This window comes from Monosiga brevicollis, genomic scaffold, assembly GCF_000002865.3.
Source record: "Monosiga brevicollis MX1 MONBRscaffold_25 genomic scaffold, whole genome shotgun sequence".
NCBI classification, from domain to species: domain Eukaryota; class Choanoflagellata; order Craspedida; family Salpingoecidae; genus Monosiga; species Monosiga brevicollis.
In genome coordinates, this window is record NW_001865062.1 from 424,202 (window position 1) to 437,151 (window position 12,950).

The 12,950-nt window shown below is 54.8% G+C and overlaps 5 protein-coding genes across 5 annotated transcripts in view; 2 read left to right on the forward strand and 3 right to left on the reverse strand.

The window, feature by feature from the left end:
• Positions 1 to 362: 362 nt before the first annotated feature.
• On the forward strand, positions 363 to 2,735 carry MONBRDRAFT_28340 (uncharacterized protein; the record flags this gene model as incomplete). The annotated part of the gene is made up of 12 exons (XM_001748713.1): positions 363 to 407; positions 528 to 585; positions 694 to 788; positions 959 to 1,012; positions 1,104 to 1,177; positions 1,275 to 1,350; positions 1,494 to 1,608; positions 1,703 to 1,894; positions 2,029 to 2,225; positions 2,306 to 2,362; positions 2,460 to 2,545; positions 2,651 to 2,735. 12 exons carry the CDS (start codon positions 363 to 365, stop codon positions 2,733 to 2,735), a joined length of 1,134 nt encoding a protein of 377 aa, XP_001748765.1.
• An 859-nt stretch (positions 2,736 to 3,594) lies between these two features.
• Positions 3,595 to 5,185, reverse strand: MONBRDRAFT_33845 (uncharacterized protein; the record flags this gene model as incomplete). Its single annotated transcript, XM_001748783.1, has 6 exons — positions 3,595 to 3,888; positions 4,054 to 4,134; positions 4,292 to 4,521; positions 4,649 to 4,735; positions 4,842 to 4,953; positions 5,000 to 5,185. The coding sequence occupies 6 exons, from the start codon at positions 5,183 to 5,185 to the stop codon at positions 3,595 to 3,597; spliced, it is 990 nt and encodes a 329-aa protein (XP_001748835.1).
• Positions 5,186 to 5,844: 659 nt separating this feature from the next.
• On the reverse strand, positions 5,845 to 7,612 carry MONBRDRAFT_28342 (uncharacterized protein; the record flags this gene model as incomplete). Its single annotated transcript, XM_001748784.1, has 9 exons — positions 5,845 to 5,994; positions 6,088 to 6,219; positions 6,328 to 6,528; positions 6,635 to 6,699; positions 6,748 to 6,803; positions 6,883 to 6,969; positions 7,090 to 7,189; positions 7,278 to 7,362; positions 7,466 to 7,612. 9 exons carry the CDS (start codon positions 7,610 to 7,612, stop codon positions 5,845 to 5,847), a joined length of 1,023 nt encoding a protein of 340 aa, XP_001748836.1.
• A 901-nt stretch (positions 7,613 to 8,513) lies between these two features.
• MONBRDRAFT_28343 (uncharacterized protein) lies at positions 8,514 to 11,709 on the reverse strand (the record flags this gene model as incomplete). Its single annotated transcript, XM_001748785.1, has 15 exons — positions 8,514 to 8,619; positions 8,722 to 8,786; positions 8,856 to 8,936; positions 9,065 to 9,157; positions 9,300 to 9,404; positions 9,538 to 9,614; positions 9,705 to 9,777; positions 9,889 to 9,987; positions 10,147 to 10,230; positions 10,448 to 10,566; positions 10,656 to 10,743; positions 10,895 to 10,970; positions 11,066 to 11,167; positions 11,195 to 11,228; positions 11,310 to 11,709. The coding sequence occupies 15 exons, from the start codon at positions 11,707 to 11,709 to the stop codon at positions 8,514 to 8,516; spliced, it is 1,602 nt and encodes a 533-aa protein (XP_001748837.1).
• A 417-nt stretch (positions 11,710 to 12,126) lies between these two features.
• The window catches only part of MONBRDRAFT_28344 (uncharacterized protein), a gene marked incomplete at both ends in the record, with an annotated part of 5,150 nt that continues 4,326 nt past the window's right edge, over positions 12,127 to 12,950 (forward strand). The window contains 3 exons of the mRNA XM_001748714.1: positions 12,127 to 12,267; positions 12,500 to 12,565; positions 12,650 to 12,747. Coding sequence (XP_001748766.1) covers positions 12,127 to 12,267; positions 12,500 to 12,565; positions 12,650 to 12,747 — 305 coding nt within the window. The remainder of the gene's footprint in view (positions 12,268 to 12,499; positions 12,566 to 12,649; positions 12,748 to 12,950) is intronic.

The following is a 12,950-nucleotide window of genomic DNA, read 5'->3' on the forward strand; positions in this document are numbered from 1 at the left end:
TCTCTCTCTCTCTCTCTCTCTCTCTCTCTCTCTCTCTCTCTCTCTCTCTCTCTCTCTCTCTCTCTCTCTCTCTCTCTCTCTCTCTCTCTCTCTCTCTCTCTCTCTCTCTCTCTCTCTCTCTCTCTCTCTCTCTCTCTCTCTCTCTCTCTCTCTCTCTCTCTCTCTCTCNGTCGTCGTCGTCGTCGTCGCTGCTGGCGGTGAGGAGCGCCGTGCATTCGCTGCCTGCCTGGCTGGTTGCGTGCAGTGGTGTCGCTCTGGGGCGTGTGTGTGCTGATGCGGGATGCCCTGTTGATCCGCAGAGGATTAATCGAATCAAAGCTGCATTCGGACAACCTCAGTGAGCCTCAGCAGCACCGAACACCATGGCAGATCTACCTCCCTTGCCCGAGGCCATGAAGGGCATGTCGGTGCGCATCAGTCCCTGCGGGGCGCTGTTTGGTTGTGCCGCGCTGTGCTTCGTGTCTTGTTGCGCCCAATCAATCTCACCTTGATCCCGCTGTCCCGGTATCTGATGTCTGGTGCTGCAGCGCTTCATCAAGACGGCTGCCTTGTTTGAAGCCCGAACGCCTGCGGTGACCTACTACTGTGCGTTCTCTTGCAGCATGCCGACAACTTGACGACCCCTTAACCTCACGTCCTTCCCTCGTGTGCACTCGAAACGCCTCCTCCTTGGCGTGTCCTGCTTACTCGCAGGTTACCTGTTTGTGCTCAAGAACGCCATCAAGAACCACAGCACAGACCCTGCTTGCCGCCCCTACCTGGGTGGTCTCTTGACTCATGTCGAAGAGGTTGGTTGTCCCTGTGCTTCTTCCTGAATCCTGCTCGTCCAAAAATGTTGTGGGGTCTTTGAGTGCCCAGCCATCACCACCACCACTCTTTCATTCATCATTCCTTCACAGTCACCCTGTCCTTTTTTTTTCTTTTCTTTTTCCCCCTTGGTAATTGCCCTGGTTCGTAGCTCAAGGCCAGCATGCCCGACGAGGAAAGCATTCGTAACAGCGAAAAGGGCAAGGTTGGATCCCCTTTTGCCCCCCCCCCTCCTTACCAAAGCTTTAATCTGCTAGCCATATCCCTCACCCATCGGCTCTGGCGCTCGTGCATAGCTTCTCATTACCACCGTAGCTACCAGTCTATTCGACAAGGCCAATCGAGCTGATATGGCTGGTGAAGGCACCCGGTACGCCCGCCTGAAGGAGGTCCAACAGTCTTTCCCTTTCTGCTTTCGCTTGGTTGCCAAGGTAGCCTCACCCAGCAACATTTCCGTGCTTTTGTAGCAACACTGCCGATCTGTTCTACCGTGCATCCACGCTCTACGATATCATGGATGAATTTGAGAATGGCCTCGAGGAGGTTTGTCCAGCCCGCGTGGGCCCGCGTAGGCCCCCGTTCCCAACGGATCGTCTTTCTTCGTCGTCGCCCTGGCCGTGCCGCGCCGCTCCCCTCGACCCGAACTACGATTGTCCCTCGCTCATGCTTTATTGTTTTACACATAGGTGGCCGAGGCCCGCAAATACGCCAAGCTTAAAGCTGCCCACATTGTCAAGTGCTTGCGTGAGGGGCGTCAACCTACTCCGGGTCCCATTGATGCAGACGGCAACCCGCGCACCGGTACACAGGCGCTCCTAAAATCTCACACCAGCCAGTCTGCTTTGCCCGTGCCCCGCTGATATCAACGTCCAACTATGAACGCCCGACCGCCTAGACATTGCCCCACCCACGATTGGTTTGACAACTGAAAGTGACCTGACTGCAAACATCCATGATGCCGGCCTTCCTCCCGCCGGTGGCTCAGAGCCGGAGTGGCCCTCCGCTGCCCACGCTGGTCCCGCTGACTACACATCGGGCTATGAAAACAATGCTGCTTTCCCCCCAGCACCTTCCGACCCCTCCGCCGGTGCGCGCTGCCTCGCTGCGTGCACCATAGTAACCTCCTCTGCTAGCGCGTTCTTCCCCCTCCCCCCCCCCCCCCCCCCCCCCCAGCTGGCGTGCTGGTATGAGCTGATTCATCGTGTCTGTCCGCGCCCATAGCGTACCCGGCACCCAACTTGCCGTCTCCCCCAGCACAGCAACCCTCAGGCCCGGATGGTCACCAGGGCTTTGATCCCCTCTTCAACTTGCCGGCTGTGCCAGAGAACATACCCAGTGCGCAAGCCAGCAGCAGCCCACCCCCGGTCCCTAAAAACCCGGGCATTAGCGTGCAACCACCAGCTCCGGCACCGCAGGCCGTACGTTTCACCTTCCATCTCTATGCTCCAAGCTACCAACAGGCTCACGTCCTCTCAACAAAATCCTGTCTCGCGTGTAGACCACATATCGCTCTGCTCAGCGCACAGCATCGGCGTCCAGCGCCACCTCGCTCGAGGTAGGCTCAGCGCCCACTTTGCCCGAGTGCGGTGTGACCTCTGCCTAATGTTGTATGCCGTATACGCGCGATCGCTGGACGTGGGCGCCATTCGCAGGATATTGAGCCCAGGCTGCCCGCCACAGCTCGAACCAAAACCAACATTAGCTCCCGCGACATCGATCAAGCCAAATTGGCCTTTAAGTAAGCTTTGCGACGCGACGCTTGGCGCGCGCACGCCCGGCCTGACCCGTTCTTTTTTTTTTTTCTCGTGCCTCCCACCCATGCTCACGCACTGCCTGCGCTCAGATATGCCAACAGCGCGCTGCAATATCAAGATGTCAAGACAGCTGTCGAGTATTGCTTGCGGGCCTTGACACTCATGACCGAGTAGAAGCGCCCGGCCTATATCTAGGCTTGGTTCTGTCTTCTATCCGAGCTCGTCACTGTCACCCTTGTACTTGAAGCTTGAGAGATCTCAAACTCTTCCACAAAACGATCATTTTTGTCAAACGTGACTCAAATTAGGGTCAGCTTTACACTTCCATCAAATGTCTGCACAGACAGAGCAGGCTTGTCATGCGGCTCTAACATGCGCACTGGGGAAGGAGTTGAGAGAAGATGGTTGTTGAAATATAACCACCCTTTTTGCATTTGCCGTACATCCTGCCAGTTTGAAATTGAAAAATGCCCATTTTACTGTGTGCCGGGTCTGGGGCAGGGCTTCCCCAGCCGAGTGGGAATGTGGTCGCTCGAATGCTCGTAATGGCCGACCAAATCCGGTAAACTGCCGAAATGTGGACCGTTGTCTACGTTGAAGGTATAGCCCGGTTGACCCTAAGATGACGGAACGGACAAGAGCAAGCTTGTAAGATGTGCTTGCTTGTGCGTGCAAAGCTGCGATGTGTGGTGTTGCAGCGTGTGCCCCCTTTGTCACAACATCAACATCAAGAATGACAATGTCTCCTTGCCATCCCTCGGACAAACAAAAACAAAAACAAGAAGCAGAAAAAGAAAAACAAACTCGAAGGCAAAGCGGGGCTGTAGTTGCTGTTTGTGCAAAGATGACGCGCGGCTAGCAGACATACGCCGTGTCGCTCGCTTTCAGGCCAAGCCCAGGCCTGAATCTTGAGATGCCAGGCCATCTTGCGGTACATGATGGTCAAAACGATTTGTTGTGACTGCCATGTGTCAACGTTAGAGCCACACAAGAGTGAGGCTATCATGACGAAGGAGCAAGGACTTGCTGCAAGTCATGAACATACCTCGCCGCTTAAGCGTATGAGCCAAGCGCCATCTTCACAGGAAAAGGATTGGAGGCGACGTTCGGCCTCCTCGCGAGAACACACGTCGTGAAACCACGGCAAGCTCTTGATGGCTCGCATCTGCATCGAGTAGGCATTGCGTAGGACTTGTTCAAAGTCAAGACTTCGGGGTGGAGGTTCTGGGACTTGCTCTTCCACGCCTCCATGCAGCACAAAGTTTTCGTCGATTCGTACACCTTCGATATTCATGTGCACCTCGCGTAAGCCCGCTTCGTCTCCGGCCTTGAGATCAGATGAAAGGACAACAACATCGGGCATGGAAGCGCGGCTTGATGCGGCAGTAGTGAGACGGCGGAAGGCAGCCGAGATGGAAGGCAATACAAGGCGTAGACCGTGATCAATGTGTCCCATGAACAACCCGCCTTTGGGTGTATCGAGCAGCCGCACCAGTGCATCTGGTGCCTGCAGATCATCCACGCAGAAGCGATAGAAGAGATAGTCTTCTTTAAAGTCATGATCGTCAGTCACCTGCGCCCAAGAGGGAGGGATAAAAAGGCACAATGAGATGATAAAGGCATGGAAAGAAAACATTTAGGAGCCGACCGTGCGCCCCTGGATCGACTTGAAGCGAAGGCGTGCGAGAGGATCTGGAGGTCGGTCGAAACTCGATGAGACGGAATCTTACGTGTCGTATAAAGCCTTGCTGCAGCAAGAGGCTGCCGAGTGCCAGAGCATCCTCTTTGTCCCGGCACAGCTCCTGCACAATGAGCCAAGGCACGAGTTCACGGCCAATGAAGCAACGTCGAAAGGTGCGGGCGCCGTAATCCCGATCCTTGATCATGATGCCACTCGCGTGTAGGCTGGCATGAATGTGCATGGCTTTGTGAATTAAGATCCGATAAGAGCGTTTATCGGCTAAGGATGAGGTATCGTGTTTAGCAAAGTTCATGTGAGGCTGTAGGTGGCTGAAGCAGTGCCGAGCCACCTGACTCCACCAATCGAGCAACGAACAAAAATGACCGGCGCAGCGGATCGGCCTGACCTAGAAATGTGTCGTCGTCCCGGCGAAAGCGATAGAATAGGCCTTCGTCCTTGAAAAGGTGATCATCAACCACGTGGTGCATCACGCCTGCGAGACCCAGTACGCGGTGAGCAAACCGCTGGGCCGACCATGTTGCTTGATCCCGTACCCAAGTTTTCCTGACAGCGTGATATCGGTACGGATGAGCACCAACCAAACATGATGAAGGACGAGCCGAGCATAGTGGCCTCGGCGCGGGTGGAGCATTCCTCGCTGTACACGAGGTAATCAACGAGTTCGTTGCCCTTGAAACACTGGGGGTACTTCTGCGAGGAGTGGGAGACGTGGCATGGCGCGCATTGAGAAACCCACCATCACAGCCAGATGGGCTGTGGCACAAGCAAGCGGTAGGGTCCGGACTTTGAGGTGGTAGGAGCGATCCTTGATGAGCGCGTGCTGGAGCAGCTTGCTTCGCAGTTGGTCGGCAGCATCGTAAAATCCATCCATGTCCGCAGCCCGCAGCATCAGCGTCCATCGATTGACGGTGGACGCAGCCATGCCGAGCTTGCCTCGGCCAGGGCCGGCCCAACTCGCGATCAGCAGTGCCCCAACCCCCTTCAACGCGGACCCAATCAGGACCAACAAACACCGGAAAAGGACAACAGCACCAGTACCCGCAGCCACACCCCTAGCCACCGATCCAAGACGATGCCCTTAAGATCAAGAGAAGTCGCTCACTCCCAACCACCCGATTTAAAAAAAAAAAATGAAGAGAGAGACGAAAAAAAATCGCGCGCCGCCCACATCACACACACACACACACACACTTACACACACACACACACACACACGATTGTGTTTTGTCAGCAAGCTCCATACAACAAAAAGGTGTGCTTCTTACTAAGGGTTCTCTTCTTTCCTGATCTCCTGTTCCTGGGTGTTCCTATGCGGTGCGGTCATATGTGCTGTGCTGTGCTGTGTTGTGCGGTGCGGTGCGGTGCTGTGCTGTGCGGTGCTGTGCGGTGCTGTGCGGTGCTGTGCTGTGCTGTGTTGTGCGGTGCGGTGTGTAGGGCGCTGGCAAGGCATGCATGAAAGTGAGCAAGTTGAGAAAGCTTGGGTTCGAGACGAAGAGCCAAGGTTGTTGTCATTAATTTCTCCGAAATTCCCTTTCAACTCGGCCTCTTATGGTACATGCTCTCTTGGCGGCAATGGGCTTGTCAAGAGTGGCTGTGACCATGACCGTGGCTGTGGCCGTGACCATGGCCGTCGGCCTCGTCGCCGTGGCTGTGGCTGTGGTTGCAGTGGGGCAACTGCACGGCTCGCAAAGCCTGATCCATGTCGCGCCAGCAACACTTGACCTCTTGATCCTGAGCAGGGCAGCGAGAGCACAAGACCCTGGACAATGAGAACGGGCGCCGACGCCAACCACGACAAAAGAAGTGATGCGTTGTGCTACAAACCGCTAGTGCCTGGTGTAACTTCAAAAGGGCCGCCAGCGCTCCGTGGCGCAGGGCCCGCGGATCCAAGTCTGCGCTCTTGCTGGGCACGGAAAGCACTCCAAGGCGGATCAAATGAAAGACCAAGTCGTCATCCTAGCCATGTGAGGGACCAGTCAGCAATGCCAGAGCGGCGCTTCAGAGTACAAGGCTCGCTTGGGGGCAAAGTGGCCACAAAGAGTGGAGCGCAACCAGCAGACCAACCACTGTGCAGAAGAGCTGATGGCGCGTGTCCAGAGCAAAGGCCTTTTGCAAGGCCTTATCCTTGTGCTCATGAAAGCGACGCCAAAGAAGATCAATCAGAAGGTGAGCTCCGGCGTCCAGCGCCACGGCATCGGCATCATCATTCAATATCCCTGAAGGTAACGCATCCACGTGTTGCAGCGGCTCACGGTCCAGTTCCAACTACACCGACATGTGGGCAGAGATGAGTGCAACGAAAACTTGAATCGCTCAAAAGCAAAGAGCGCACCGTCAGTCATCACCATCCCCGCGGAGGGGGAACTCGCACCGAGTCTGCAAAGGTGGCTGGAAATGTCGTTTTGAGTGCTTGCACGCGTTCACTTGCCGTAGTCCCTGGGAAGTGATGAAGCAACCACGCCCCAAGCGAGGCACACCCCGCACGGTGGCACCCGTCGGCCAGTTCATGAAGCACCTCCAAAAGCCGCTGTGCTAGCGGGCTACACAAATTTGGTTTGCATCAGACAGACACGGGTCTGGTCGGCAAAGCCAAGGCGCGACATGCTCCGCTCAACGTACGCCAAGGGATGAGGGGGCACAGACTGAACAGCCGGCATGACAGTGGTGGCGCCGGCCTCGTCGCGGAGTGGTAACTGAAAAAGCTCGCTGGCAGCCCGAGACCGTCCATATGATCAACAGGAAAAGCCATCGCTGGTCAATACGCGATATCGGAACTTGACAAAAAAAAAAATATGATGGACCAAAGCACCCGCACATAGCTCTTACCTGACGTTTTCCAGGGTAAGCTCCGCTAGGGCCGAGGTCGTGAGCTGCTGTCCCGATATGTAGAGACCCATGACACCAAAGAGGACAAGTTCACGGAGACCTAAAGAAAGAATGGAACGTCAATGGGCGTTTTAAACCGCCAGCAAGTGACCGGCGCAGCATCGGCTGTGAGGAGTGAGCCCCCTTACCTCGACCAGTGTGGGCTTGCAGGAGCGCATCGTAGCCCATGGCGCACGCGCTCAAGGCTGCCATCAGTGCATGAAAATTGGCCTCCTAAGTGCCCATCACGCCACGCGCCTGCGAGTCAGTGTGCTGTTCCTGGATTTGGGCGCGTGGCCGCTCACCCGCTGGCAAGTCCGCATCTTTCATCACAAACCTGCTCGGCGCTGTCAAAGCGCAAAGGCATACCCGAGGGTGCCTCGGGCCGCAACAACTCCCGCTTCTTCACAAGCTGCTCAACCACCTTTCCAACAGCCCCATCCTCCACCGCCACCACGCCCGACACCGCACCCGAAGCCGCCATCACTGCACTTTCCGCACGCCGCGGCCACCGCCACGACTCGTTCTCCGGGTGCGCCTTGACCACCCTTCCAAGAAAAGTAAAATACATCCCGAGGGTATTAACATCAAAGAGGATGTCATGCTTTTCTTGTTACGGTACAGTCAAAGTTCCTATGTTAACGTCTTTTCAAGAGCTGGGTTCGAGCTGCAGCGGGGGGGGGGTTGGAAAGACCCATAGTGACCGAGACTGAGTGTGCGGAAGCAGTGGGAGTGCTCAAAAAATGTGTGGAAGCACAGATTTGACGCTAACGTGGGAGATTGCGGACGCGAGTCGCAAAGTTTGCCAAGTTGCCGAGTGACTCGGCTCGTGCTTGGAAAGTGCCGCTCTTGTGCAACTGAAGCCAGTAGTTGACGGCACTAACGGACGTGCAACCCTTGAAGGCAGTTGCATTGGCCGTGCTCTTCCCCGCAACACAATCGCATTCAAATGCGAGACGTGTACCCATCGACATGGCTATGTGTTGGCGTCTGCTCGAAATTGTCAGTTTAGCGAATGTGAAGATAATCCACCACGGTGGGTCATTTTCCTCTCATTTATCCGCTACATAAAAGACCTTGTACTCGGGCTCGAGCACTCCCTACTGCAGTCAATGCCTAGTGGTGATGCTAGAATATATTAAAGCCAGGATCTTTTGAGAACACAAGTCTGGGGCCAAGTCTGATCGTGCAATTTGACCAGAGATGGCGATGGTTTAAACACTCGAAATAACAACCCACAAATCAAAAAAAAATCGAGGAAAACTGTTAAAAACTATGCTACAAAGGCAAAGGCGACGGCTCAGCCGATCCGCCCAGGCGCCCCACATCTTCATCTTGGACACACGGGCCATAGTGCCATTAGAAATGCAACCGCAAGAGTTGTATTACTGTGTGTTTGGGTCGTTCTGTTGCATTTTTTGATGTTGGTGAGTCAGCGAACTCGCAGCCTGGCTGGCTTCGCGCTGTTGGCGACGGGCCAACAAAACATTGCTATTCAAGCAGAGCAAGCCGTCCATCAAGGTTCACCAAGTGAGTGCGCAAGCCAGAATTTTCTGATCGAACCGCTGGCGTGCGGAAATGTGTGTTACAAACCTGGCTTGAAGGTGCTCGACGGGTTGCAGTGCCGGGGTGGGCTTGAGACGCATCTCACTCAGCTCCTGAAATGCAAGTTGAAAATGAGCTACGAGGATATCTGGTCGAGGTGGCACGTGCGTCAACCGCCTGACCTGATTGAGTGCCTCCGTGTCTGAGGCGCGTTCAGAGCGCTCCTGGGCCTTGAGCGTGTGCGGCGTGGACAGAGGCGTCGCCTGTGGTTTGCGGCACACAATGTAAGCGGGCGTAGGCGATGATGGGCAGTGCAGGGCCAATGTTGTGATGAGTGCGTGTTTGAGCTAGCTCCCTTCCAACCACATTAAAGGTGGAGCCAAGACCATACCGGTACATCGTTGCCGCTGACCCAGACGTGTTGGCGAAGCTGCTGAGCATTCAGCCGGCGCAAGGGGTCTACTTCAAGCAGGGCGGCCACCAGCTAGGTAGCGCGACAACCGCATCAAAGGAGCCCAGTGGAGTGGGAACATTGCGGGTGAGTGGTCCAAGACACAAACACGATGCTGTTGCAAAGACAACAGCAACGCAACAGCCGCCAATAAGAGGTGCCCACACGAACGCACATCCTTGGCATCCGGTGAGATGTTAGCCCAATACTTTTCGTGAAAAGTGTAGGTGCCGGATCGGATGCGCTGCTTCATGCGCGTGGTCATGGCCACCCCCGGTACCTGTTTGCTCATGCACAAGGCCGGGTAAGGATGAGCGGTAGAGCACGGAACAAGGCAGCATTGCACTCGGTTATGGTCTTCTAAACGCCAAGCGTATGTATAAAGCAGCACTCATCGCCCCCAAAAAACTCACCTCGGAGCGGAAAGGTGGGTATCCACCCAAAAGGATGAAGAGAACAACGCCAATGCTCCACATGTCACATGCTTTATCTGCAAAGCGCGGCCGTGCAAGCATTGAGGTCCGAGGCTCATGGCTCATCAGCGTGTCGGCAAGAGATGGTGGAATGACCAAGCACGAACCATAGACGGTGCAGTATTCCTTGGGCAGGAGCCCCAGTCGCTTCTTGCGTTGATTGACGTGTGCTTCGAGCACCTGTCAGGTCGTCACATCACCACCATCGTCATCACCACAGATTGTTGGCGAATGCAGGGCGGCGGCGAGTGGTCTGCGGGTCAATTCGGTTGATCTGGACCGAGTCCGGACCTGGGGGGAGACATAAAATGTCGAGAACACGGGTGTGGTCAACCGTTCGTCCACCTTGGAAAAGCCAAAGTCACAAAGCTTGAGCCGGGCATTGGGCAGCTGTCAGAACCAAACATGTCATCCACACAGCAGATCAAGCGCCGTGAGCGTCGTCAGCTTGGGCTCAGGCCCTCCTCTTTGCTCAGAAAAACCCAAGTCTCCACAACTCGAGCGCAAATTATCGTCCTTGTTCTGGGCAACCTGTGTGAGAGGGCGCACCTTGCTGTCGAACAAAAAGTTTTCGGGCTTGATATCTCGGTGTGAAATGTTTTGCGAATGCAGATGATAAATCACATCGGCAATCTGCGCACCGACCACCCGAGTCGCGACATGGAGCAATCAAGGGTCACATGAACGCACGAGCACCAATGGTTTTACACACAACCCGCCAAAACGACGGGCAAACGGGCATGTGGGCGGGCGGGCAGACAGGCAGGCAGGCAGAGGATACAGAGAGAGAGAGAAAAAAAGCACCCTTTGAGGTCAAGTAGGCGCATGACACGGGGGAAGCGCAGCAAACCTGGCGCATGATGATGCTGGCTTCCTTCTCGGAAAAGGTCTTTTGTGCCGTAATTCGGTCAAAGAGCTCGCCACCATCGCACATTTCCATGATCATGACCAACTGGGACTTGAACACGCCTATTGGATGCGAAGGCAAGGCGGGGGTGGGGGTGTCAGCCGCCGGGCATGCAGACTATGCAGATTTGCTAGCCCCGACGTTGTCTGACCCGTTTCTGGACTAGCAATGTGGTTGAGGTAGACAGCCTCAAGGGTAACGATGTTGGGATGACCACTCAACAAGCGCTGAATGCTCGCCTAGGAACTCAAGTGTCAAGCAGGCTATGAGTCCAGGCACGGGCGCTTGCACAGCAAAGCCAACTTGGGCTTTCATTTTTTCCTGTCCACTTCTCCTGCCCAAACTTGATCAAAGAAACACTGGCGACTGCCATGGTGGAAAAACGTGTACCTCGCGCCAACCCTCGTCTGTATCCGGTAGAAGCTTGAGGGCAAAGGGGCTTTGGTCTGCGCGGCGCAAACAACGACTAGCAACATTCAAAAGCACAGAAGACGAGACCAGGTGAGTCAAGGCCAAAAGATCCACAGGTTATGCAACAAGCTGCTGGGGGGGCTCACTCACTAGACAGCGCCATTGATGCCGGTGCCCAGAGGCACGTCCCATTCGACTTCGTAGTCATCAGTGAGATCGTGCTCCAGCACGTCCACTTTGGGCACTGCCATCCTGTGGGAAGGCCGGCCCGAAAGGTACCTGTGTGCCGCAACAAAGTCGGCAAGTCTCGCAGCTATACAGCAGGCCGAAAAGGGAGGGAGGAAGATACGTGCCAGGCGAGTTGCAAGAAAATAAAATAAAAAAATGCGCCAACTTTGTTGTGAGAGAGAAGAGAAAGAGAGAGAGAGAGTTTGAGAGAGTTTGAGAGAGTTTGAGAGAGTTTGAGAGAGTTTGAGAGAGAGAGAGAGAGAGAGAGTTTGAGAGAGTGTGAGAGAGTTTGAGAGAGTTTGAGAGAGTTTGAGAGAGTTTGAGAGAGTGTGAGAGAGAGAGAGAGAGAGTATGAGAGAGAGAGAGTATGAGAGAGAGAGAGAGAGAGAGAGAGAGAGAGAGAGAGAGAGAGAGAGAGAGAGAGAGAGAAAGAGAGAAAGAGAGAGTTTGAGAGTTTGAGAGTTTGTGCACCACCAACTGGGTGATCCTGTTGCTGCCTGCTTTGCTGATCTTGAACTCATTGGTATTACAGCTGTTGTGTTGTGTGCGGTCACGGGTGTCTGCATGCCTGCCTGTGCTGTGCTGTGCTGTGCTGTGCTGTGCTGTGCGTTGATGCCGCTGCCCTTTTGACGATCGCGCTCGTTCAGGCCACATTTGGGACATCGAGCGGTATTACGTCACATTCGAGTTGTCGCGCTGGTTACGAGCAGAGGTGATTCAAAAACCCTATAAAGTGATGCAAAAAGTATCAGCTAATAACACACAACAATCAACGCATGCTGCAATAAGTTTATAAACGTCTTTACAAAGTCTGGTGCTAATATTGGCCTGTCAACTTTTCCCAGCACCGTCGAAGACTGGGAGATTGAAGGAGACTGAAATCAACAGGAGACTCAAAGAGACTGAGAGACTCACGGAGACCAGTGTGTGCGAGCTAATTTTTTTCTCTCTCTCTCTCTCTCTCACACACGAACACGAGAGAGATGGTGGCGACGACCACCACAACGGCAGTCGATGCCACTGCCTCGGCGTCGGCGTCGGCAGAGGCAGCGGCAGCGGCGGCGGCAGCGGCGGCGGTGAAGGCTTCGGCAGAGAACATCAGTGCAGCCAATCTGTTGCTCGAGGTGCGGTGTACTGTGCTTTTTGGTTTTCGAATGTGGGCACGATGCATTGCCTCTTGCGATGGTGCATCGCGAGCGTTGTCGATCGTTCTCTGGCATCGTTCGTTGCTTCCCCTTTGACGTCCGCCCTCCCCTTGACCTCGGTCTGCATTATCGCCCTTGATTCCCAGGATGATGATCTTGTGTATGAAGAGGCCATTCTGCGCAATCCCTACTCGGTACGCCCCACGAATAGTCAAAGAAAAAGAAAAAGAAAAAGAAGACAAGAGCATTCAAACTTCCGCGCGCGGGAGATGCGCCAGTTCGTCTCAGATCTGCACTTTCTGGACGCCTTCACTCGACCTGTCATGTTGTTTATCCCTCCTTGTCGCGTTGTGCTTTCTAGGTCAAAGACTGGCTCGCCTACCTCGAGCGAAAAAAGTCTGCCTCTCCCGCCGTTCGCTTCTCGCTCTTTGAGCGCGCTGTGCGCCAGCTGCCCGGCAGGTATGCTCACAGTCCATGCAATCACGCCGGCACCCCTTTCGTCCTTCCGTCCTTCCGTCTTTCCTTCCTTCCTTCCTTCCTTCCTTCCTTCCTTCCTTCCTTCCTTCCTTCCTTCCTTCCTTCCTTCCTTCCTTCCTTCCTTCCTTCCTTCCTTCCTTCCTTCCTTCCTTCCTACCTTCCTCTCTTCCTCATTCTTCCTCTAC